The sequence below is a fragment of the Bacillus rossius genome, chromosome 6, assembly GCF_032445375.1.
Source record: "Bacillus rossius redtenbacheri isolate Brsri chromosome 6, Brsri_v3, whole genome shotgun sequence".
Classification (NCBI taxonomy): Eukaryota; Metazoa; Arthropoda; class Insecta; order Phasmatodea; family Bacillidae; genus Bacillus; species Bacillus rossius.
In genome coordinates, this window is record NC_086334.1 from 46,770,350 (window position 1) to 46,797,191 (window position 26,842).

The following is a 26,842-nucleotide window of genomic DNA, read 5'->3' on the forward strand; positions in this document are numbered from 1 at the left end:
GGTTTACACCCGACCCCGGCAGTCACCAACTACAGAGGTATGCTTCAGTAACAAGTAAGTGCGAGAACTGGATTTTGTACTTTTTTCCCGGCTGGTATGACTTATGGAAGACGTGTTTGAAAGACAGAGTGTGGCGACGGGAATTGCTGGTTGAATTTATCTAGACTGAAGGACGTCACAATTTCGTTTCCCCCCCCCCCCCCTCCACCGTAATAGACTTTGTGGGACTTTGGAATATAATTAAGTTTAGTGTAAGAGTGTCTGTATACAAATGTCGCTACATGCGTTGAATTCAATTATAGCAATTTAAATGATATCTCGAATTAACCTTTTAGAGCCCTTTACCCTTTTACAGTACTTAATTTTGAGCATCTTATTTTTGGTAATTCATTATTATAACTATCACAATAGGTTATGCAGGACTGTCGGTAAATTTAGCATGCTAATGATTTATTTTGCGCACTGGCCAAATGTTACACCAGTCCATGCGCGCCTGTTGAATTTAATTTTACTACACTTTCAATATCAGCATGGCAGTGGTGACGCGTATACGGGACTGGCGTGGCGAGTGCGGACGTGTGCAACTACCCCGGTATAAGGGGGGTTGGCCACACCGTGTATTGTATAAACATGTTACAGTTGACTCAGCTGATATTTGCTTGTTCTGGGTGTGTTTTTTTTTTTTTTCATTCCTGAGGTTTTTTAATGAAAACCAGCGTAAACTAGTCTCAGCATATGTTCAAGATAAGATGTTTAATTAACATTACCCAATGCAAGAATCATTCAAGAAATGTGAACATTTCATGTTTAAATGCAATACTACTGGCTGATTCATTATATGGTTAGAATTTATTTTAGAAAAATGCATACAACCCTTCCAGTCTATACGTATACTAAAGTGTATAATTTAATTCTCAATTATTCGTGGAGTCCAATCAAAGTTAGAATGTATGGGTCATAGTGTACATTCAAGTTTACATTATACTTAATGACTATATATAATATTAGACATCATTATTGTAATAATAGCTTAAGACTGTTATTACATAACATAAAATAGCCGAAACAATAGTATAGTAAATTTTTTAAAAAAATTCAAATAATACCTTAGGAATTGAAAGGGTTAATCTCGCATAGTCTTTTAGAATTGTTCTATTTTGCAAATGTTTGAAGCCAGGGGCGTGTTATGTGGGCATAAGCTGTAAGTATTGTCTTCCGAAATTCTAAAATATGTATATATATAATTCCCATCAAAGAACGGAAATAATTTAAAGCGAACAGGCGGCAAAGTGGAGAAATGAAATTCTTGGTACACTGCTAGAAATTACAGCAAGTTTACGGACTTTTCAAGGAATAACTTAACTCAAATAAACTAAGAGTTCTTCAAATAACCGAAATCTTCGTAGAAACTACGTTGTGTTCCAAACTTCCAAGGTGTGTGTTTCGTTTCTAAACAAAGGTGGACGCACGCTTAGAAGGAAAAAAAAAAGATTTGTTTTTACTTAACATAGTGAGTCATAAGTCTTTCTACCGATACTACACACGACCTATTCCCTGTTTATGAGGCACACATAAATTCTTCAGCACGGTCTATATCTTTGGCCCTAACAATGTCAAAAACAAATTTTACTTTATTTTACTTGGTTTGAAATAACGCTCTCATCTCTCCACATAGCACTCGAAAATCACCATCCTTTCCCTGAAAAAAAATTTTTACTCTATCTCGCCTAGCAAATCTATTAGTAGAGACCGGAAAAATTCGCGGATTCATTTCGAGATACGCTAAAATTCAAATACATATACCTTAAAGCTGCTTTTGTTATTGGTTCACTCACTGTTCAACTGGACGACTCTGGGCCAATGGGTTAATGCTCAACCAAAAAAGAAGTATCGTATCACAAGCAAACTAGTTGGGACGACTCACAAGTCAGCAGCCAATGAACCGGCGTCATTTTTTTTTTCGAGCATACTGAGGACTGTGTAGTCTACTCCTGAAGGTCATCGAAAACCACGAATTTTTTTTCCAGTCCCTATCTATTGGTTGCTGACCATTTCTCTGCCGTGCTGGGCGCACCAGCCTTGTCTAACACCTAACCGGGACCCGGGTTGAGCGCAAGTGAGCAACCAGCGGAGGTGGGAGGTGTGAGAAGAGCTGAGAAGAGCTGAGAAGAGCTGACCTGCTCGGCGGGCTTGCTGGCGGCCACGCAGCCCTGCGCCACGTCGGAGCTGCTGCGCACGAAGTTGATGCAGCGCACTCCGCGCCGGGAGTACTGGCGGTCCTCGTGGTTGAACTCGACGGGGAAGCAGGCCGGGTCCTGCCGCTCCTTCGGCACCGCCCTGGACCTGTCGCGCGCGCAGCAGGACGTGGAGTGCGCCTCTGCGCACACCACAAGCACTCGCTCACTCGCAGGCCCCCATCCTCCACACAACACCGAACGTACAATAACGCCGAAAACCATAACGCTGAAAACCATAACGCCGAAAACCATAACGCCGATTGCCAAATTGACCACAACGCCGACAGCTAGAAAACTGCTGTGTACCACAACGCCGAATTACCACAACGCCGAATTACCACAACGCCGAAATACATTAACGCCGAAAAAATTGTCATTGCAGGACTGCCACAAAGGTTAGGTTAGGTGAGGTTAGCACACAATTTCATTTAGTTGTTTTTCATTTTGCTCATTTGGAAACCCCCCCCCCCCTTCCCCGCAGCAACATTTTTCCGCGTTACTGTATTTCGGCGTTGTGGTACACAGCAAGTTTTCTAGCTGTCGGCGTTGCGGTCAATTTGGCATTCGGCGTTATGGTATTCGGCGTTATTGTACGTTCGGCGTCGTGGTAACGACCCCCAACAGCCTCTCTTGTCAGTACTAGTCAAGCGCCCGGTTTGTGAGTTTGCTTGTTTCCTTCCTTCCTTAGCTGCCAGGTGCTGCTGGAAGACTGGTGGGTGGTGAGTGTCACAAACCCAGGAGTGTATTGAAACATGCGTCCGAGAGTGGTAGACTCTTCTTCTGCCCCGGCATGGCTGTCCGCGGGTTTCCCCTGGGCCCAGCTCAACATGCAACCATGGCTGGCCAATCCCCGCACAGCGATCCTCTCCCCGCATGCACGATCCCCAGTGACACGCACCTAGGTCCTTGCCTAACTCGGACCCCTCCCACACAATACACTTAGTTTTAGATAGGTTAGGGGGGAAAAAGAAAGGCTTTCCACTTACAGACCGACAACTACCACGGCAGCGCGAACAAATAAGGCCGTGTCCCAATTCAAGAACACGGGTACTTAATTGTACCCCCATATACTCCACTTGCCCTTGTGGCGATCAAAGCAGTTAGGATTGATATAGTTTAAGAGCCTTTATAAAGGGTACTATCCAGCTAAACATGCTTTTCACAGTTTATTTTATCAACACATTTGCTATGATGCAATCATGCCCTACGAGCGCTGCTGCTTACATATAGGTGATTTTGGCAAGTAATTTGATAGCTAATAAAGTACGCATTAGAGTTTTGCTTTAGAAGAAAAACGTGCAGAGTCTTAGGGCGAGTACACCAATTTAAAAAAAAAAAAAGTGATTTCATAGCAGACCATGCACACGGTTCACAATTGAATCCTTATGAGTTAAATTAACCAATGACATTTCACGGGGAATATAATCTCTATTGGTAGTGTTAATAAATAATGTTTTGTGTTATTTTCCCGCGAAAGCTATCCAGCAGCCTGTTAAATCTATTTTTCAACTCATAAAATTGTTTAGGTTATGATATGATAAGCAAATTTTAGTAAATTACCTGAGCAAAATTGTATCTCAATAACTTCCAAACATCCTATGTTAAATAAGTAAATAAGTATATGAACAGTTCCCAGCTCCTGCAAAAATGACACCCCACTGCTCTCCCAGGCTGTTGCGCCATGCATTTGTAACTGTACATTTCTCTCTCTCCCACGCACATGACAGTTCTGTTGTTGTGAAACAGTAGGTTCGAAAACATGGCGGTCAAATCATGTGCACAAGACCCAATACCATCATTTCTGTTATTTCTTTTCAATGGTGAATGAGACATAAAGCCGAGGCCACACAGAAAGCTACGCCGTGTTCGCGATGTTCGCTGCGCCAGGTGGCCACAGAGGATACTCTACTTCGTGATGTTGGAGAGACGCATGCCGTGGTATTAAATGATGATTCCGACGACGCCGACGATAATATTCCGCTGGCTCTCACAGCACGTGAACGTAAAAAAAATAGTTTCACGATGTTAATCCAAAAAGAAAATAGTTTGGAAAATTGCATCATTTGATGAAGCAGGTGACGAAGGAAATTTATGGATTATTTAAGAATAAATACAACTCAGTTTGATAGCATTTTATTTCTCATCAAGAATAAACTTTAAAAGGCAAGTCTAAATTACAGGGAAATCATTTTAGCAGAAGAACGATTGACGAAGATTTCATGACGATATAATTCTTTAACGACTAATCGTCAACGAAATAAAAGGAAAATTAAAAACGTTAGGAATTCAAATTAACAATTATTATTTCCTTAGTAACCTCCTATTAAATCAGATAACAGGCATTATCGCACTTGTCTTGCTTTATATATTCTTCTATCGATTTATTCCATAAACATGGATATTTTCGTCATGCAGTGAACTTTTCCATTGACATGATACTAATTCCGCGCGAAATCAGATGTTTTTGATTATCTGCGCATGCGCGAAGTCAGCGACGTTTTAGAAAACTAGCCGTGAACCAAACACCTGGCATCTGTGTGGCCAGTGACACCTGAGATGCAGCGGGCTGAATTTCACTCGAGTAGCGAACATCGCGGACATAGCGAGCATAGCGCCCTGTGCGGCCGCAGCTTCACAGTTGCCTGGCCCTCCACTTTGTGGCGCAGTTATTAGTCATCGCGCCTGCCTGCCGCTAGGAAGTTTCCAGACCCGTCTACAACTGCACTGTCCTGAACTGTGTCCGACGGAAACTGATCACCAGAGACCTGCAAAATTCGCGGATTTATTCGGTGATAGGCTAGAATTCAAACACATATACCTCTTAGATAATTATGCTATTGGCTTACTGTTCATCTGGACGAATCTCAACCAGTTATAAACCCTCAACCAAAGAAGGATCGAATCACAGACAAACCAGCTTAGACGACTTACAAGTCGGCAGCCAATGAACTTGCGTTATTTGCCCGAGTGTACAGGGGTATGTGCAGTCCATCCTGAAGGCCATCGAATTTTGCAGGTCTCTACTGATCACTGATTGGACCCACGTGACCCTTTTGACGTCATGGGTGGTCGCGGGCCATGTTCCGAATCTACCCTGGTCCGAAACACATTGGTCAACTCGAACCTTTTTTGCCCCAATATCTGTGTACCTCGGTGGCCACGGAAGACAGACGAACACTCGTGAGAATTTTCATGTTTCCGGTTGCCGTTTCAAAAGGTAAACAGAAAAATTAGAGTTTCCTTTCTTTTTTCCTTGCAGAATAAATAAATATTACTGACGTTTCTCAGATACCACAAGATAGCTAAATATTCGAATCTTAGCTGCGATTACATTTGCAAGACTTTACAGTCGGGGGGGCAACAACTAAATTTTCAAAAGGAGGGGGGGGGGCAATATACCTTTTTATAAAGAATCATCGATCCCCCCTATTGAAGCGGGGGGTCTCCCCCGGGAAAATTTATATTTCAAGGTGGAAAATGGTGCTATTTAAGCAGATTTACCATCTAAAAATTGATTACACAGCACGATCTTTGCCCCCGTTTGCCCCCACTTCAAGGTTTCAGAGGGGGGGGGGAGCAAATTACCCTTGCCCCCCCCCCCTGTTGTTGCGACCCTGATTACAGTGGCGCTGCGCACTGGAGACTGCTGATTGCGGACAGGGGAGGCAGGAGGGTCGGAGGACGTACTGGCCTGCGCCGTGCCCAGAGCCTGCGCCATGTCGTGCGTGATGATCTGGCCGTACTGCATGGCGACCAGCGTCCAGTGCGGGTCGGCCGCGTGCACGTCCGGGAACAGCACGGCGCTGAGCAGGCGCGCGTTGGGCAGCGGGTGTCCGGACACGGACACGGGCGGCGCCTGGACGCCTGCGCAGTCAGTCACTCGCTCGTCCGTCCGTCCGTCCGTCCGTCCCAGCCTCGCCGAGCCTTCAGCTTCCGACGGGCGGGTGGGATCATAACCTCAAAAACTGTCTCATAGGCATTATCCTTATTTCAAAAGTTTTTTTTTTTTTGAAACTGCTTTTGAATGATCCTATGATCACGTTTTGACTTTGATATTTGAAACACAAAAAATAATCACTTGTGCATGAAATAAATTTATTTCAAGTATGTTTGATCATTTATACCTAAGTGCTTAGAGTACGTGATCGTACAAACTGGTGAACCTTCAACAGGAGAAATTTTCTCGGAAACAGTAGTTGTTTGGCAGCGTCCGAGTGGGAAAATATCGCGCGGATCATTTGTGAGTCCAGCTGCTTCCAAACGGCAACCAATGGGATGGCATTTCAAGATTAAGAAATATTAATTTAATAATTATTTTTTAATAATGCTTCGAGATCATGGCACGGACAGAATATACGCATATAATAAAAATAAACGACAAAGTTTTAATATAACACCATTCTTGCGCTTGAAACAAACCAACGTCATCCACCATTGCCGACACCTGCATTCGACACTAGCGCTGCCTGGCAAAAAAAAAAAAATTGGAATCAAAATCGTGGCCGTGACGTCATACAACATGGCCGTTAACAGCAGACTTTAGTGGCGTGTCGTTAGGGGAGATGTGAGTGACCAGGAGAGCATGACATAATTACTTCTCCACTCACTATCAACGGGCGATAATTTTCGTGCCGTGCCATAATTCCTGCATTGCGTGCCATGACTATCGTGTGTACCATATAAACAAGTTAGGGGCCCCTTCGCTCCCCCTTATGACACTGAAATGTAAAAAAAAAAATTCAATGCAGTCATGAGGACTGCCGGCAGAAGTGAAAACTTAAAACTATAAACAAACTTGTTATTTTTGGATATCCAAATTAATTGTTTTATCTTAAATTAAAACTTGTAAATCATTTTACGAAAAAATATTATCACACAACAATTTTTTTTATCACGTTAGTAAAAATAACTCTTAAATTACTATAAAAATACGCATTGCATAGTAATTGTAGGTATTAAAAAAATAAATTATGATGTTCTTAATTTTTTAGGTTATATTGCTACAAAGACTCTTCGTTATTCAAACTATATATCTATATGAGAATATTAATATATTTTATACTCACTTTTCACTGCACAGTAATCGTATACTTAAGATTCAAAATGAAAATTGAACCAAAAACACAATCTGAACACTGTATGCGCACATTCGATTCACATATGCACGGCACTGATGTACAGGGACTAAAGACGCGTACTGGCTGCGCGCGCACCACTAGTGTATATGTATATATACACATTCACGTCAAGTGACCATGTCGATGACGACTTACGTGAATTCACTCCCTATCCAAACCTTCCCATAGAAGTTTTCACTTCTACTGCGGCGGTAAGAACTGAGAGGCAGGCAGGCAGGCTGGCTGTGCGGACTCACCGTCGGCGTACTTGGCGGGCTTGACGCGGCGGAAGAAGGTGTTGGTCATGCCCCAGGCGGGGTTGCTCAGGTGGTTGCAGGAGCCGTCGATGGTGCGGTACTTGTCGTCGCCGCCGCCGCACACGGGGGCGCCCGCGCCGCACACGCGCCGGTCCGCCTGCTCCTCCGGCGCCGCCTCGGGGAACCTGCGCCGCGGTCCTCGTTCCCTCTCACCGGCGACACCTTTCTCATCGAGGCGTCAGCGGCGGACACAGGGAGGGATAAACCCTTCCCCCCCCCAAACCCAGTTGTAAAGAAAAGGGGGGTTGTCTGTAAAGTCGGTTCACGGACGATAATTTTACGTGATAACGTCATAACAAACAGTGATGAAAAATTGCATACTTTTTTTTAATTTTCAAATATTATTTACAGTTTTTTTTTTGCAAATTTAATTCAAATAATGTGTTTAAATATAATCACGAACAATTAGTTAAAAAAAAAACCGCCTTAACCTGTTTGATATCATTATAGAAGATTTTCTCGCGCACGGGGTGGTCTGGCCGGTTCTTGCACGCTCCGCTCGGGCGGAACGTGACAATTTTTTTCCGTGCGTGAAGCCGGAGTTCATCGATTTACAAGACGTTATCACGTAAAAAAAAAATTACAAAATATCTGCAAAAGACAGAATTTTACCGTGACAGAAGCCACGTCGCCTACGGCTGCTACCGTAGGCCCATACGCCAGTGCGTTAGTGCCAATAGAAATTGTGTAAGTTCTTTTTAATACAAGAATTTTAAATTTTCCCTCTATTTTCCTTTTAAAAAAATAATATTCCTGTATCCGCCACTGGTTAGCATGGAGGCAAGAAGTTAGGATGATATGTGAGGATGGGTTAAAAGGGGACATCTAATCTGGGATTTTTTTAGTAGCACCAAGATATAATGTACTCTATAATGTGCTGTAGTATTCCATAAAGTGCTGCAAGCAATGCAGTGCTTTAATTTACCGTCACCCTCAGCTAAGGATTTATATCTTGAGCATCTTTATAAAGCGTTCAATGAGCACTAGAGGAATTAAGGCCCGATTTTACAGCTGTAAGTGGTGGTTGGAAACTACTTCAATATAAAGATCGACGCATGCAGCCTCATGACTAGAGACCCGGAAAATTCGCGGGTTCATTTCGTGTTATGCTAAAATTCAAATAATTATACCTTTGTGATGCTTCTGTCATTGGTTCACTGTTAATCTGGAGGACTGAGAGCCAATTAGAGACCCTCACTCATACAAGTGTCGAATCACAGGCCACCCAGTCGAGACGACTCACAAGTGAACAGCCAATGAACAGTTGGCATTTGCCCGAGTGTGTAGAGGATATTGGAGTCTATCCTGGAGGTCATTGAACCCGCGAATTTTCCGGGTCTCTACTCATGGCCCTCTGATATCGTGTAACTGTGAACACAGGCTGACGAACCCGAAGCCGTGGGACGGAAGCTCGCCGTGGGACGGAAGCTCGCCGTGGGACGGAAGCTCGCCGTGGGACGGGAACTCGCCGGCGAGGTGCGACTCCAGGTGCGAGAAGACGTCGTCGGCGGGCCCGAAGCCGCCCCGGTCGGCGCCGAACTCGCTGTAGAAGTCGCCGAGTTCCGCGGCGTCCAGCTCCGGGAAGCCGCCCTCCTCGGCGCGCTCCTCGGCTCGGTCCTCGGCCGCGTCATCGTCCTCCGCCGTCGACTCTTCTGTGGGTCAGCACGGCGTCAGCTTCCCCCCAGCTCAGCTCCCCAGAAACACCTGTCAGCTTCAACCCAGATCATCTGCCCAGAAACATCTGTCAGCTTCACCCCAGCTCAGCTCCCCAGAACATCTGTCAGCTTCCCCCCCCCCCAGCTCAGCTCCCCAGAAACATCTGTCAGCGTCCCCCCAGCTCAGCTCCCCAGAAACATCTGTCAGCGTCCCCCCCAGATCAGCTCCCCAGAAACACCTGTCAGCTTCAACCCAGATCATCTGCCCAGAAACATCTGTCAGCTTCACCCCAGCTCAGCTCCCCAGAAACATCTGTCAGCTTCCCCCCCACCCCCAGCTCAGCTCCCCAGAAACATCTGTCAGCGTCCCCCCAGCTCAGCTCCCCAGAAACATCTCTCAGCGTCCCCCCCAGATCAGCTCCCCAGAAACATCTGTCAGCGTCCCCCCAGCTCAGCTCCCCAGAAACATCTGTCAGCGTCCCCCCCCCCTGATCAGCACCCCAGAAACATCTGTCAGCGTCCCCCCAGCTCAGATCCCCAGAAACATCTGTCAGCGTCCCCCCCCCCAGCTCAGCTCCCCAGAAACATCTGTCCGCTTCCCCCCCCCCCCTTCAGCACAGCTCCCCAGAAACATCTGTCAGCGTCCCCCCAGCTCAGCTCCCCAGAAACATCTGTCAGCGTCCCCCCCAGATCAGCTCCCCAGAAACATCTGTCAGCGTTCCCCCAGCTCAGCTCCCCAGAAACATCTGTCAGCGTCCCCCCCAGATCAGCACCCCAGAAACATCTGTCAGCATCCCCCCAGCTCAGCTCCCCAGAAACATCTGTCAGCGTCCCCCCCCCCAGATCAGCTCCCCAGAAACATCTGTCAGCGTCCCCCCAGCTCAGCTCCCCAGAAACATCTGTCAGCGTCCCCCCCGGATCAGCTCCCCAGAAACATCAGTAGTATAGGATAGCCGGTCCGGGCGCAGGGTTCAGGGTGTGGATTGTGATTGTCGGTCCGCCATCTTGGATTTGTGACGTCACGGCGGCAAAAATTCCTCAAAATTCCTCAAAATTGACTCAAAATTGACTCAAAATGACTCAAAATTTCCCGTTTTAAGAAAAAATTTCCCGTTTTCGAGGGAAAAATTCCCGTTTCGAGGGAAAATTTCCCGTTTTATTCCTTAAAAATCCCAACGGCTAGAAATGTCCTGATAGAGGCTTAAGCATCCTTAACTCAAGCCTCAGTTAAGCCTCTATCAGGATGTGACCTTGACCTTTGACCTTGACCCCGACGGCCATCTTGGATCCGCCATCTTGGATGACGTCATTTCGTTTTCTAGAAAATTCCGGCATTGTGTTATCCGACATTTTGAATTATGACGTCACCGTTGCAATTTCCGTTACGGCCGCCATCTTTAAATTTAATATCCGATTTTAATGAAAAAAATTAAAAAATTATAAAAAAAATTTAAATAATATAAATTTAATAAAATATTTATAAAAAACAAACATTAACGACACGGAGCTCGGAGTCCTCGGTTCGAACCCGACAGAGGCAAAAAAATTAAAAAATGACGACCGATCCTTCCCCCGCGGTGGACGCAGGCATACTGACTCCCTCCACTTTTTTTTCAAAGCATATATATATCGTCAGGTAGTATGACGTCATGTCCGCCATCTTGTCCTCGTCTGCTGGAAGCCATCATCAGTGTATCGTCGGCGAGAGTGCGCTGACGCCATGTTAGTTTAATTCTTATCCGCTAGAGTGCAGTAATCATTTATTATTGCTGTGACACCCGACATCTTGTCATTTGGCCGCCATCTTGAAAATCCATAATTATTTAGCTAGAAATTCGGGAAAAATTCCAAAATTCATTAAATAAATTTGTAATCTATATACTGATCGATTAGGTCGACTAAGGTCCTTGGTACGATCTAGGACGATGCAAAAAAATTAAATATAACATCAATTTAACATAATAGTAACAGGTTCGAGGAATTAAACACCACAAGTTCTTTTACAAACATAATATTTATTACATAATTTCTATTCTACTACATGATCATTTGCGAAAGCCAGCAATCTTATAATCATTTAGTTCCGCAGCGGTGTGAAATGACTAATTCTTAGCTCCAATCGGTTTATACTAGACAGAGTCCAGCCAGAACCTTTACAGACATAGTCCACCTCTTCTTGACAGAGTTTCTGGATACCGTTTTTAACAGTTTGCTTCACATCGTTAGAACTGTAAATTACTGCAGCCGATGTCTTGTATGCACACTTCTTCACTTTGTCATCGAACGGATATGGCTTTCCATATATACAGTCCAACCACAAGTTATATTTCAAAGGTCCGTTTGTTGCTACATCATCAGTAAGCTGATTGATTATGTCCTCTCTGATATCATCAAGAAAATTACAAATGTCCTTCGACTCACCTAACGTATTTAAATAATAGTAGTCTTTCAATGTTCCACGAAATGCAGACTGCACCAAGTAAAAGCCATTATCGTTCACTTGTAATGCTCCGAACACAGTCTTAGGTTTAGTTCCATGTTCAGACGTCATACCAATCGGTTGCTGCACATCGGTTTTTTTGGTTGTACGCTTTCATGTCTCCAATCTAAAGCGAGGAGTCGAAATTTCTGCAGGTAGTTCAGCAGTAGGAGCACAGACTCCACCTTTACATTTTTTCGCATGATGTCGCAAACTGTCAATTCGAGTAAACCATTTAAGGCACTCATCACATCGAAACTTCATGCGAGAAGGATTCTTCGTGCATTTGCACCGCTCATGTCTTCGTGCATCATGGGAAAATGCGAACGACGTATCACAGTAGCTGCAAGGATACCGTGGTGATGAAGACGATCCTTTCAGACCCGATCCAGATATTGACGTTGCCGCAGTTGCACCATCTCCAGGCATACTCTTATGAACATCAATGCATCGTTGTTGCGCCGAAACCTTTACTTTCTGCCGAACAGCAGGACCTTTGCATGCCTTCATGTGCGTTTTCATATTATCTTTTCTGGCAAACTGCTTATGACATTTCTCACAAACAAACATTTTACGATATAGGTTCTTGGCACATTCGCTCCTCTCGTGTCGCCGAGCATTGCTGTTGTTTGAGAAAATCTTGTCGCAGTAACAGCACCGATGTTCGCTAGTTGTCAAATCAGCATCCATTGAAGTCTCCATTGATGGCGAACCAGCGTTCGCCGAGTTTCCCTGTGCAGACAGCACTAGCAGCATTAAAGTCTCTTCTGCTGGCGGTACCACGTCTGTTGAAGTCTCCTCCAGTGTTGACATCGACGTTGCCAACGGGATCTGCTCCACCATCGTCGATGCTGACGTCATGGTTCCCGCAGTCGATGGTACAACCTCCATTGAGTTCGTCGTTAAAGTCGGTAAAGATGCCATCCAGTTCGCAAGAACAGGTAATTACGTGATTAATGCACCAGAAGAAACAAACTAGGTGATCCTTACACCGACGACGTCAGTAACAAACTAAGCATCCTGTTGTCTAGAGCTCGCTTATATATACATGCACCGTATGGAACAATACGCTAGTCAAATCAAGAACCATTTACAATAATACTAGAGTCAAAACAACATTAAAAAAAGAAGGACCATCAACGAAAAGGCAGCACATTTGGAAGCACCGACAACGAAAAGGCAGCACATTTGGAAGCACCGACAACGAAAAGGCAGCACATTTGGAAGCACCGACAACGAAAAGGCAGCACATTTGGAAGCACCGACAACGAAATGGCAGCACATTTGGAAGCACCGACTACGAAAAGGCAGCACATTTGGAAGCACCGTCATCGAAAAGGCAGCACATTTGGAAGCACCGACAACGTAAAGGCAGCACATTTGGAAGCACCGACAACGTAAAGGCAGCACATTTGGAAGCACCGACTACGAAAAGGCAGAACATTTGGAAGCACCGTCATCGAAAAGGCAGCACATTTGGAAGCATTGTCAACGTAAAGGCAGCACATTTGGAAGCACCCACAACGTAAAGGCAGCACATTTGGAAGCACCGACAACGAAAAGGCAGCACATTTGGAAGCACCGACAACGAAAAGGAAGCACATTTGGAAGCACCGACAACGAAAAGGCAGCACCGGCATCGAAAAGGAAGCACATTTGGAAGCACCGACAACGAAAAGACAGCACCGACATCGAAAAGGCAGCACATTTAGAAGCACCGACAACGAAAAGGCAGCACATTTGGAAGCACCGACAAAGAAAAGGCAGCACCGCCAACGAAAAGGCAGCACATTTGGAAGCACCGACAAAGAAAAGGCAGCACCGCCAACGAAAAGGAAGCACATTCGGAAGCACCGACAAAGAAAAGGCAGCACCGGCATCGAAAAGGAAGCACATTTGGAAGCACCGACAACGAAAAGGCAGCACATTTGGAAGTACCGACAACGAAAAGGCAGCACATTTGGAAGCACCGACAACGAAAAGGCAGCACCGGCATCGAAAAGGAAGCACATTTGGAAGCACTGACAATGAAAAGGCAGCAACGACAACGAAAAGGAAGCACATTTGGAAGCACCGACAACGAAAAGGCAGCACATTTGGAAGCACCGACAACGAAAAGGCAGCACATTTGGAAGTACCGACAACGAAAAGGCAGCACATTTGGAAGCACCGACAACGTAAAGGCAGCACATTTGGAAGCACCGACAACGTAAAGGCAGCACATTTGGAAGCACCAACAACGTAAAGGCAGCACATTTGGAAGCACCGACAACGAAAAGGCAGCACATTTGGAAGCACCGACAACGAAAAGGCAGCACATTTGGAAGCACCGACAACGAAAAGGCAGCACATTTGGAAGCACCGTCAACGTAAAGGCAACACATTTGGAAGCACCGACAACGAAAAGGCAGCACATTTGGAAGCACCGACAACGAAAAGGCAGCACATTTGGAAGCACCGACAACGAAAAGGCAGCACATTTGGAAGCACCGCCAACGAAAAGGCAGCACATTTGGAAGCACCGACAACGAAAAGGCAGCACATTTGGAAGCACCGTCAACGTAAAGGCAACACATTTGGAAGCACCGACAACGAAAAGGCAGCACATTTGGAAGCACCGACAACGAAAAGGCAGCACATTTGGAAGCACCGACAACGAAAAGGCAGCACATTTGGAAGCACCGCCAACGAAAAGGCAGCACATTTTGGATGCATCATCGAATAAGGAAGCACATTTGGAAGCTCCATCAACTAAAAAAGGCAAAAAGGAAGCACAAGTTACGAGATATAAGTCTTAGTAAGAAATCATAATACAAGAAATAAAAACATTACATTCTTATAATTTAAATTATTTATTTTATTGCTTTACATTATACAAATGCAAGTAAAACAAGTCATTATTGTATGTAGCCAGCATTCCTCAGTTCCTTGATTATGAAGGATATTTCTTTGATGCACGAATAGTTTCCTGCACAAAGCGAACCATGTAGAAGTCTTAGCCGGTCAACCAATATGTTTGGATCTTTCCATCTTCCTTGCACCTTTATAATAAATATTATGATCTCTGGTGTCTTCCGTTTTACCACCAACCGCAGGGTAACTTTCATGTTTGAGACGGTGATCATCACAAGCTTGATCAGATTTATTTAATATATCACGTCGTTTCCATCGTTTCGGTCTCAGGACACCGCCACATTCTTCGATCTTGGCAGCTTTAGGTGCTTCATCATAGTCTATGTCTTTGTCAACAGCCTCAGAGTCACTGTTACAATCACCGTAGAAGGAATCGTCTTCACCCAATTTACCGTAATAATTCGATGTTGATGATGTTGAAGTGTCTTCATCGTCTTCATGCTTCCTTTTTAGGAGTCCATCATTTTTACAAAGTAGGAAAGATCTACTTGAATTCGGCTGGAATATATTCTCACTTTTCACGTTAAGGATTCTTCCATTGTCTTCATTCTTCCGTAAATCATCAACCTTCTTCAATTTAAGTTCTTTGTCGAGATCGGAAGAACCAAGAAAATTATTGTCGTAATGCAGATCACTCTTCCTTAGGCTAGTAGATTCATCGTTGTCCTCTAGCTTGTACGCAGGCTTGGCGCTACAAGTTCTGCCATGTCTTTTTAGGCTCTCTCTCCGCGTAAACGACTTGCTACATCGAACACAACTTATCATATTGCGCAGGGGATTTTTAACACAGTCATTCTTCTCGTGTTGTCTTTTATTCTTTCTCAAGATAAACTCTTTACTGCAAAACTTACACCTATGTTCTTTCGATACAGCGTCAGATCCCAAATCGGAATTCATATTAGTTACTGAGACTAATACCAGATACCAATTGAGTGTTTTAAATTAGATTCAATACTTAAATAGAATTTTTTTCATATTTCATCAGCGAGAATTAATATATCTCATGCAAAAGTACTTTATGCATGTAGTTCTGCTTTTCAACAACAGATGTCGCCACATGTTGCTTGCAGGTAAATAATATTTAGTTCTTTTATGCGGGATGCGGGATGCTCACTAACGATCGCAAAAGAAGGATGGCTTCGCTAGACTCCAAGGAAAAGGAAGTTCGTCTTGCATGTTGGTGCTCCACAGATGTCTCATGGCGTAATATTAATTTGACTGAGTAATGATATTTGTTAATTCCACCTGATAAAAATATTGCAAGTTTTGATTTAGTAGCAGAAATTATCGAATTAAATGTAACTCCAAATAAAATGACATGTCTCATTAGACCAAAAAAAATCCATGCAGAGAGCGGTTTCTCAGAATAGTCAGAAACACTTGAAGAAACCACAGGAATGATTGCAAGAACACGGGAAAAACCATCAAAATATTGTCAAAAATAATCAGGAGCACACTGAGAAAACCACCATAATATTAACAATAATAATCGTAAGCACACGGAGAAAACCATCATAATATTGACCAGATTAATCGGAAGCACACAGAGAAAACCACCACATGTTTTCTTTGATATCATAAAATTACAAGAAAAAATATTTAAAAATAAAAATAAATTAATAAAAAAATAAAAAAAATAAAAATGCATAAACAGTTTCTGCTAGCTTGTAAACTTATCATTGTTGAGCAAAGATAGAGTTCTTGTACAAGCCAGAAATTTATGCATTTTTATTTTTTTTATTTTTTTATTAATTTATTTTTATTTTTAAATATTTTTTCTTGTAATTTTATGATATCAAAGAAAACATGTGGTGGTTTTCTCTGTGTGCTTCCGATTAATCTGGTCAATATTATGATGGTTTTCTCCGTGTGCTTCCGATTATTATTGTTAATATTATGGTGGTTTTCTCAGTGTGCTCCTGATTATTCTTGACAATATTTTGATGGTTTTTCCCGTGTTCTTGCAATCATTCCTGTGGTTTCTTCAAGTGTTTCTGACTATTCTGAGAAACCGCTCTCTGCATGGATTTTTTTTGGTCTAATGAGACATGTCATTTTATTTGGAGTTACATTTAATTCGATAATTTCTGCTACTAAATCAAAACTTGCAATATTTTTATCAGGTGGAATTAACAAATATCATTACTCAGTCAAATAAATATTACGCCATGAGACATCTGTGGAGCACCAACATGCAAGACGAACTTCCTTTTCCTTGGAGTCTAGCGAAGCCATCCTTCTTTTGCGATCGTTAGTGAGCATCCCGCATCCCGCATAAAAGAACTAAATATTATTTACCTGCAAGCAACATGTGGCGACATCTGTTGTTGAAAAGCAGAACTACATGCATAAAGTACTTTTGCATGAGATATATTAATTCTCGCTGATGAAATATGAAAAAATTTCTATTTAAGTATTGAATCTAATTTAAAACACTCAATTGGTATCTGGTATTAGTCTCAGTAACTAATATGAATTCCGATTTGGGATCTGACGCTGTATCGAAAGAACATAGGTGTAAGTTTTGCAGTAAAGAGTTTATCTTGAGAAAGAATAAAAGACAACACGAGAAGAATGACTGTGTTAAAAATCCCCTGCGCAATATGATAAGTTGTGTTCGATGTAGCAAGTCGTTTACGCGGAGAGAGAGACTAAAAAGACATGGCAGAACTTGTAGCGCCAAGCCTGCGTACAAGCTAGAGGACAACGATGAATCTACTAGCCTAAGGAAGAGTGATCTGCATTACGACAATAATTTTCTTGGTTCTTCCGATCTCGACAAAGAACTTAAATTGAAGAAGGTTGATGATTTACGGAAGAATGAAGACAATGGAAGAATCCTTAACGTGAAAAGTGAGAATATATTCCAGCCGAATTCAAGTAGATCTTTCCTACTTTGTAAAAATGATGGACTCCTAAAAAGGAAGCATGAAGACGATGAAGACACTTCAACATCATCAACATCGAATTATTACGGTAAATTGGGTGAAGACGATTCCTTCTACGGTGATTGTAACAGTGACTCTGAGGCTGTTGACAAAGACATAGACTATGATGAAGCACCTAAAGCTGCCAAGATCGAAGAATGTGGCGGTGTCCTGAGACCGAAACGATGGAAACGACGTGATATATTAAATAAATCTGATCAAGCTTGTGATGATCACCGTCTCAAACATGAAAGTTACCCTGCGGTTGGTGGTAAAACGGAAGACACCAGAGATCATAATATTTATTATAAAGGTGCAAGGAAGATGGTTGTAGAAGAGAATGATTACACATCATGGAAAGATCCAAACATATTGGTTGACCGGCTAAGACTTCTACATGGTTCGCTTTGTGCAGGAAACTATTCGTGCATCAAAGAAATATCCTTCATAATCAAGGAACTGAGGAATGCTGGCTACATACAATAATGACTTGTTTTACTTGCATTTGTATAATGTAAAGCAATAAAATAAATAATTTAAATTATAAGAATGTAATGTTTTTATTTCTTGTATTATGATTTCTTACTAAGACTTATATCTCGTAACTTGTGCTTCCTTTTTGCCTTTTTTAGTTGATGGAGCTTCCAAATGTGCTTCCTTATTCGATGATGCATCCAAAATGTGCTGCCTTTTCGTTGGCGGTGCTTCCAAATGTGCTGCCTTTTCGTTGTCGGTGCTTCCAAATGTGCTGCCTTTTCGTTGTCGGTGCTTCCAAATGTGCTGCCTTTTCGTTGTCGGTGCTTCCAAATGTGTTGCCTTTACGTTGACGGTGCTTCCAAATGTGCTGCCTTTTCGTTGTCGGTGCTTCCAAATGTGCTGCCTTTTCGTTGGCGGTGCTTCCAAATGTGCTGCCTTTTCGTTGTCGGTGCTTCCAAATGTGCTGCCTTTACGTTGTCGGTGCTTCCAAAAGTGCTGCCTTTACGTTGTCGGTGCTTCCAAATGTGCTGCCTTTACGTTGTCGGTGCTTCCAAATGTGCTGCCTTTTCGTTGTCGGTACTTCCAAATGTGCTGCCTTTTCGTTGTCGGTGCTTCCAAATGTGCTGCCTTTTCGCTGTCGGTGCTTCCAAATGTGCTTCCTTTTCGTTGTCGTTGCTGCCTTTTCGTTGTCGGTGCTTCCAAATGTGCTTCCTTTTCGATGCCGGTGCTGCCTTTTCGTTGTCGGTGCTTCCAAATGTGCTGCCTTTTCGATGCCGGTGCTGCCTTTTCTTTGTCGGTGCTTCCGAATGTGCTTCCTTTTCGTTGGCGGTGCTGCCTTTTCTTTGTCGGTGCTTCCAAATGTGCTGCCTTTTCGTTGGCGGTGCTGCCTTTTCTTTGTCGGTGCTTCCAAATGTGCTGCCTTTTCGTTGTCGGTGCTTCTAAATGTGCTGCCTTTTCGATGTCGGTGCTGTCTTTTCGTTGTCGGTGCTTCCAAATGTGCTTCCTTTTCGATGCCGGTGCTGCCTTTTCGTTGTCGGTGCTTCCAAATGTGCTTCCTTTTCGTTGTCGGTGCTTCCAAATGTGCTGCCTTTTCGTTGTCGGTGCTTCCAAATGTGCTGCCTTTACGTTGTGGGTGCTTCCAAATGTGCTGCCTTTACGTTGACAATGCTTCCAAATGTGCTGCCTTTTCGATGACGGTGCTTCCAAATGTGCTGCCTTTTCGTAGTCGGTGCTTCCAAATGTGCTGCCTTTACGTTGTCGGTGCTTCCAAATGTGCTGCCTTTACGTTGTCGGTGCTTCCAAATGTGCTGCCTTTTCGATGACGGTGCTTCCAAATGTGCTGCCTTTTCGTAGTCGGTGCTTCCAAATGTGCTGCCATTTCGTTGTCGGTGCTTCCAAATGTGCTGCCTTTTCGTTGTCGGTTTTTTCAAATGTGCTGCCTTTTCGTTCACGGTGCTTCCAAATGTGCTGCCTTTTCGTTGTCGGTGCTTCCAAATGTGCTGCCTTTTCGTTGATGGTCCTTCTATTTTTAATGTTGTTTTGACTCTAGTATTATTGTAAATGGTTCTTGATTTGACTAGCGTATTGTTCCATACGGTGCATGTATATATAAGCGAGCTCTAGACAACAGGATGCTTAGTTTGTTACTGACGTCGTCGGTGTAAGGATCACCTAGTTTGTTTCTTCTGGTGCATTAATCACGTAATTACCTGTTCTTGCGAACTCGATGGCATCTTTACCGACTTTAACGACGAACTCAATGGAGGTTGTACCATCGACTGCCGGAACCATGACGTCAGCATCGACGATGGTGGAGCAGATCCCGTGTGCAACGTCGATGTCAACACTGGAGGAGACTTCAACAGACGTGGTACCGCCAGCAGAAGAGACTTTAATGCTGCTAGTGCTGTCTGCACAGGGAAACTCGGCGAACGCTGGTTCGCCATCAATGGAGACTTCAATGGATGCTGATTTGACAACTAGCGAACATCGGTGCTGTTACTGCGACAAGATTTTCTCAAACAACAGCAATGCTCGGCGACACGAGAGGAGCGAATGTGCCAAGAACCTATATCGTAAAATGTTTGTTTGTGAGAAATGTCATAAGCAGTTTGCCAGAAAAGATAATATGAAAACGCACATGAAGGCATGCAAAGGTCCTGCTGTTCGGCAGAAAGTAAAGGTTTCGGCGCAACAACGATGCATTGATGTTCATAAGAGTATGCCTGGAGATGGTGCAACTGCGGCAACGTCAGTATCTGGATCGGGTCTGAAAGGATCGTCTTCATCACCACGGTATCCTTGCAGCTACTGTGATACGTCGTTCGCATTTTCCCATGATGCACGAAGACATGAGCGGAGCAAATGCACGAAGAATCCTTCTCGCATGAAGTTTCGATGTGATGAGTGCCTTAAATGGTTTACTCGAATTGACAGTTTGCGACATCATGCGAAAAAATGTAAAAATGGAGTCTGTGCTCCTACTGCTGAACTACCTGCAGAAATTTCGACTCCTCGCTTTAGATTGGAGACATGAGAGCGTACAACCAAAAAAACCGATGTGCAGCAACCGATTGGTATGACGTCTGAACATGGAACTAAACCTAAGACTGTGTTCGGAGCATTACAAGTGAACGATAATGGCTTTTACTTGGTGCAGTCTGCATTTCGTGGAACATTGAAAGACTACTATTATTTAAATACGTTAGGTGAGTCGAAGGACATTTGTAATTTTCTTGATGATATCAGAGAGGACATAATCAATCAGCTTACTGATGATGTAGCAACAAACGGACCTTTGAAATATAACTTGTGGTTGGACTGTATATATGGAAAGCCATATCCGTTCGATGACAAAGTGAAGAAGTGTGCATACAAGACATCGGCTGCAGTAATTTACAGTTCTAACGATGTGAAGCAAACTGTTAAAAACGGTATCCAGAAACTCTGTCAAGAAGAGGTGGACTATGTCTGTAAAGGTTCTGGCTGGACTCTGTCTAGTATAAACCGATTGGAGCTAAGAATTAGTCATTTCACACCGCTGCGGAACTAAATGATTATAAGATTGCTGGCTTTCGCAAATGATCATGTAGTAGAATAGAAATTATGTAATAAATATTATGTTTGTAAAAGAACTTGTGGTGTTTAATTCCTCGAACCTGTTACTATTATGTTAAATTGATGTTATATTTAATTTTTTTGCATCGTCCTAGATCGTACCAAGGACCTTAGTCGACCTAATCGATCAGTATATAGATTACAAATTTATTTAATGAATTTTGGAATTTTTCCCGAATTTCTAGCTAAATAATAATGGATTTTCAAGATGGCGGTCAAATGACAAGATGTCGGGTGTCACAGCAATAATAAATGATTACTGCACTCTAGCGGATAAGAATTAAACTAACATGGCGTCAGCGCTCTCTCGCCGACGATACACTGATGATGGCTTCCAGCAGACGAGGACAAGATGGCGGACATGACGTCATACTACCTGACGATATATATATGCTTTGAAAAAAAAGTGGAGGGAGTCAGTATGCCTGCGTCCACCGCGGGGGAAGGATCGGTCGTCATTTTTTAATTTTTTTGCCTCTGTCGGGTTCGAACCGAGAACTCCGAGCTCCGTGTCGTTAATGTTTGTTTTTTATAAATATTTTATTAAATTTATATTATTTACTTTTTTTTATAATTTTTTAATTTTTTTTCATTAAAATCGGATAATAAATTTAAAGATGGCGGCCGTAACGGAAATTGCAACGGTGACGTCATAATTCAAAATGTCGGATAACACAATGCCGGAATTTTCTAGAAAACGAAATGACGTCATCCAAGATGGCGGATCCAAGATGGCCGTCAGGGTCAAGGTCAAAGGTCAAGGTCACATCCTGATAGAGGCTTAACTGAGGCTTGAGTTAAGGATGCTTAAGCCTCTATCAGGACATTTCTAGCCGTTGGGATTTTTAAGGAATAAAACGTTAAATTTTCCCTCGAAACGGAAATTTTTCCTCTAAAACGGGAAATTTTTTCTTAAAACGGGAAGTTTTGAGTCATTTTGAGTCAATTTTGAGGAATTTTGAGGAATTTTTGCCACCGTGACATCACAAATCCAAGATGGCGGACCGACAATCACAATCCCCACCCTGAACCCTGCGCCCGGACCGGCTATCCTATACTACTAACATCTGACAGCTTCCCCCCCGGTCAGCTCCCCAGAAACATCTGACAGCGTCCCCCCAGCTCAGCTCCCCCTAAACATCTGTCAGCTTCCCCCCAGCTCAGCTCCCCAGAAACATCTGTCAGCGTCCCCTCAGATCAGCTCCCCAGAAACATCTGTCAGCGTCCCCCCCAGATCAGCACCCCAGAAACCTCTATCAGCGTCCCCCCGGCTCAGCTCCCCAGAAACATCTGTCTGCGTCCCCCCCAGATCAGCACCCCAGAAACATCTGTCAGCTTCCCCCCAGCTCAGCTCCCCAGAAACATCTGTCAGCGTCCCCCCCAGATCAGCACCACAAAAACATCTGTGAGCGTCCCCCCAGCTCAGCTCCCCAGAAACATCTGTCAGCGGCCCCCCAGCTCAGCTCCCCAGAAACATCTGTCAGCTTTCCCCCCCCCCCCAGCACAGCTCCCCAGAAACATCTGTCAGCGTCCCCCCAGCTCAGCTCCCCAGAAACATCAGTCAGCTTCCCCCCAGCTCAGCTCCCCAGAAACATCTGTCAGCGTCCCCCCAACTCAGCTCCCCAGAAACATCTGTCAACGTCCCCCCCAGATCAGCACCCCAGAAACATCTGTCAGCGTCCCCCCAGCTCAGCTCCCCAGAAACCTCTGTCAGCGGCCCACCCCAGATCAGCACCCCAGAAACATCTGTCAGCGTCCCCCCCCTGATCAGCTCCCCAGAAACATCTGTCAGCGTCCCCCCAGCTCAGCTCCCCAGAAACATCTGTCAGCGTCCCCCCAGCTCAGCTCCCCAGAAAAATCTGTCAGCCTCCCCCCCAGATCAGCACCACAGAAACATCTGTCAGCGTCCCCCCCAGATCAGCACCCCAGAAACATCTGTCAGCTTCCCCCCAGCTCAGCTCCCCAGAAACAACTGTCAGCGTCTCCCCAGCTCAGCTCCCCAGAAACATCTGTCAGCGTCCCCCCCAGATCAGCTCCCCAGAAACATCTGTCAGCATCCCCCCAGCTCATGCCCCAGAAACATCTGTCAGCGTCCCCCCAGCTCAACTCCCCAGAAACATGTCAGCGTCCCCCCCATATCAGCTCCCCAGAAACATCTGTCAGCGTCCCCCCACCCAGATCATCTCCCCAGAAACATCAGTCAGCGTCCCCCCCGCTCAGCTCCCCAGAAACATCTGTCAGCGTCCCCCCAGCTCAGCTCCCCAGAAACATCTGTCAGCGTCCCCCCCAGATCAGCTCCCCAGAAACATCTGTCAGCGTCCCCCCAGCTCAGCTCCCCAGAAACATCTGTCAGCGTACCCCCAGCTCAGCTCCCCAGAAACATCTGTCAGCGTCCCCCCAGCTCAGCTCCCCAGAAACCTCTGTCAGCGGCCCACACCAGATCAGCACCCCAGAAACATCTGTCAGCGTCCCCCCCCCTGATCAGCTCCCCAGAAACATCTGTCAGCGTCCCCCCCCCTGATCAGCTCCCCAGAAACATCTGTCAGCGTCCCCCCAGCTCAGCTCCCCAGAAACCTCTGTCAGCGGCCCACCCCAGATCAGCACCCCAGAAACATTTGTCAGCGTCCCCCCCCCAGATCAGCACCCCAGAAACATCTGTCAGCGTCCCCCCCCCCCTGATCAGCTCCCCAGAAACATCTGTCAGCGTCCCCCCAGCTCAGCTCCCCAGAAACATCTGTCAGCGTCCCCCCAGCTCAGCTCCCCAGAAACATCTGTCAGCGTCCCCCCAGCTCAACTCCCCAGAAACATGTCAGCGTCCCCCCCAGATCAGCACCCCAGAAACATCTGTCAGCGTCCCCCCCCCAGATCAGCACCCCAGAAACATCTGTCAGCGTCCCCCCCCCAGCACAACTCCCCAGAAACATCTGTCAGCGTCCCCCCCCCAGATCAGCACCCCAGAAACATCTGTCAGCGTCCCCCCCCCCTGATCAGCTCCCCAGAAACATCTGTCAGCGTCCCCCCAGCTCAGCTCCCCAGAAACCTCTGTCAGCGGCCCACCCCAGATCAGCACCCCAGAAACATCTGTCAGCGTCCCCCCCCCCCAGATCAGCACCCCAGAAACATCTGTCAGCGTCCCCCCCCCTGATCAGCTCCCCAGAAACATCTGTCAGCGTCCCCCCACCCAGATCATCTCCCCAGAAACATCAGTCAGCGTCCCCCCCGCTCAGCTCCCCAGAAACATCTGTCAGCGTCCCCCCAGCTCAGCTCCCCAGAAACCTCTGTCAGCGGCCCACCCCAGATCAGCTCCCCAGAAACATCTGTCAGCGTCCCCCCCCCTGATCAGCTCCCCAGAAACATCTGTCAGCGTCCCCCCACCCAGATCATCTCCCCAGAAACATCAGTCAGCGTCCCCCCCGCTCAGCTCCCCAGAAACATCTGTCAGCATCCCCCCAGCTCATGCCCCAGAAACATCTGTCAGCGTCCCCCCCGGTCAGCTCCCCAGAAACATCTGTCAGCGTCCCCCCAGCTCAGCTCCCCAGAAACATCTGTCAGCGTCCCCCCCAGATCAGCACCTCAGAAACATCTGTCAGCGTCCCCCCAGCACAACACCCCAGAAACATCTGTCAGCGTCCCCCCAGCTCAGCTCCCCAGAAACAACTGTCAGCGTCCCCCCCAGATCAGCTCCCCAGAGACATCTGTCAGCGTCCCCCCCAGATCAGCACCCCAGAAACATCTGTCAGCGTCCCCCCCAGATCAGCTCCCCAGAGACATCTGTCAGCGTACCCCCAGCACAGCTCCCCAGAAACATCTGTCAGCGTCCCCCCAGCTCAGCTCCCCAGAAACATCTGTCAGCGTCCCCCCCAGATCAGCTCCACAGAGACATCTGTCAGCGTCCCCCGCAGATCAGCAACCCAGAAACATCTGTCAGCGTCCCCCCCAGATCAGCACCCCAGAAACATCTGTCAGCGTCCCCCCCAGATCAGCTCCCCAGAAACATCTGTCTGCGTCCCCCCAGCTGAGCTCCCCAGAAACATCTGTCAGCGTCCCCCCCTGATCAGCACCCCAGAAACATCTGTCAGCGTCCCCCCAGCTCAGATCCCCAGAAACATCTGTCAGCGTCCCCCCCCCCCCCAGCTCAGCTCCCCAGAAACATCTGTCAGCGTTTCCCCAGCACAGCTCCCCAGAAACATCTGTCAGCGTCCCCCCAGCTCAGCTCCCCAGAAACATCAGTCAGCGGCTCCCCCCAGCTGAGCTCCCCAGAAACATCTGTCAGCGTCCCCCCCAGATCAGCACCTCAGAAACATATGTCAGCGTCCCCCCAGCACAGCTCACCAGAAACATCTGTCAGCGTCCCCCCAGCACAGCTCCCCAGAAACATCTGTCAGCGTCCCCCCCAGCTCAGCTCCCCATAAACATATGACAGCGTCCCCCCCAGATCAGCACCTCAGAAACATCTGTCTGCGTCCCCCCCATATCAGCTCCCCAGAAACATCTGTCAGCGTCCCCCCCAGATCAGCTCCCCAGAAACATCTGTCAGCGTCCCCCCAGCTGAGCTCCCCAGAAACATCTGTCAGCGTCCCCCCCAGATCCGCTCCCCAGAGACATCTGTCAGCGTCCCCCCCAGATCAGCACCCCAGAAACATCTGTCAGCGTCCCCCCCGGATCAGCTCCCCAGAGACATCTGTCAGCGTCCCCCCCAACTGAGCTCCCCAGAAACATCTGTCAGCGTCCCCCCCAGATCAGCACCTCAGAAACATCTGTCAGCGTCCCCCCAGCACAGCTCCCCAGAAACATCTGTCATCGTCCCCCCAGCACAGCTCCCCAGAAACATCTGTCAGCGTCCCCCCCAGCTCAGCTCCCCATAAACATATGTCAGCGTCCCCCCCAGATCAGCACCTCAGAAACATCTGTCTGCGTCCCCCCCATATCAGCTCCCCAGAAACATCAGACAGCGTCCCCCCAGCTCAGCTCAAAAGAAACATCTGTCAGCGTCACCCAGCTCAGCTCCCCCGAAACATCTGTAAGCGTCCCCCCCAGATCAGCTCCCCAGAAACATCTGTCAGCGTCCCCCCAGCTCAGCTCCCCAGAAACATCTGTCAGCGTCCCCCCCAGCTCAGCTCCCCATAAACATATGTCAGCGTCCCCCCCAGATCAGCTCCCCAGAAACATCTGTCAGCGTCCCCCCAGCTGAGCTCCCCAGAAACATCTGTCAGCGTCCCCCCCAGATCAGCTCCCCAGAGACATCTGTCAGCGTCCCCCCCAGATCAGCACCCCAGAAACATCTGTCAGCGTCCCCCCCGGATCAGCTCCCCAGAGACATCTGTCAGCGTCCCCCCCAACTGAGCTCCCCAGAAACATCTGTCAGCGTCCCCCCCAGATCAGCACCTCAGAAACATCTGTCAGCGTCCCCCCAGCACAGCTCCCCAGAAACATCTGTCAGCGTCCCCCCAGCACAGCTCCCCAGAAACATCTGTCAGCGTCCCCCCCATCTCAGCTCCCCATAAACATCTGTCAGCGGCTCCCCCAGCTCAGCTCCCCAGAAACATCTGTCAGCGGCTCCCCCCCAGCTCAGCTCCCCAGAAACATCTGTCAGCGGCTCCCCC

At 46.3% G+C, this 26,842-nt stretch overlaps 1 protein-coding gene across 1 annotated transcript in view; it reads right to left on the reverse strand.

The window, feature by feature from the left end:
* Positions 1–26,842, reverse strand: part of LOC134533143 (peroxidase-like) — a 108,917-nt gene that overhangs the window by 31,896 nt on the left and 50,179 nt on the right. Inside the window, exons 3-6 of the mRNA XM_063370452.1 lie at positions 9,062–9,323; positions 7,612–7,796; positions 5,925–6,101; positions 2,178–2,377 (exon numbers count right to left, since the gene is read on the reverse strand). Coding sequence (XP_063226522.1) covers positions 2,178–2,377; positions 5,925–6,101; positions 7,612–7,796; positions 9,062–9,323 — 824 coding nt within the window. The remainder of the gene's footprint in view (positions 1–2,177; positions 2,378–5,924; positions 6,102–7,611; positions 7,797–9,061; positions 9,324–26,842) is intronic.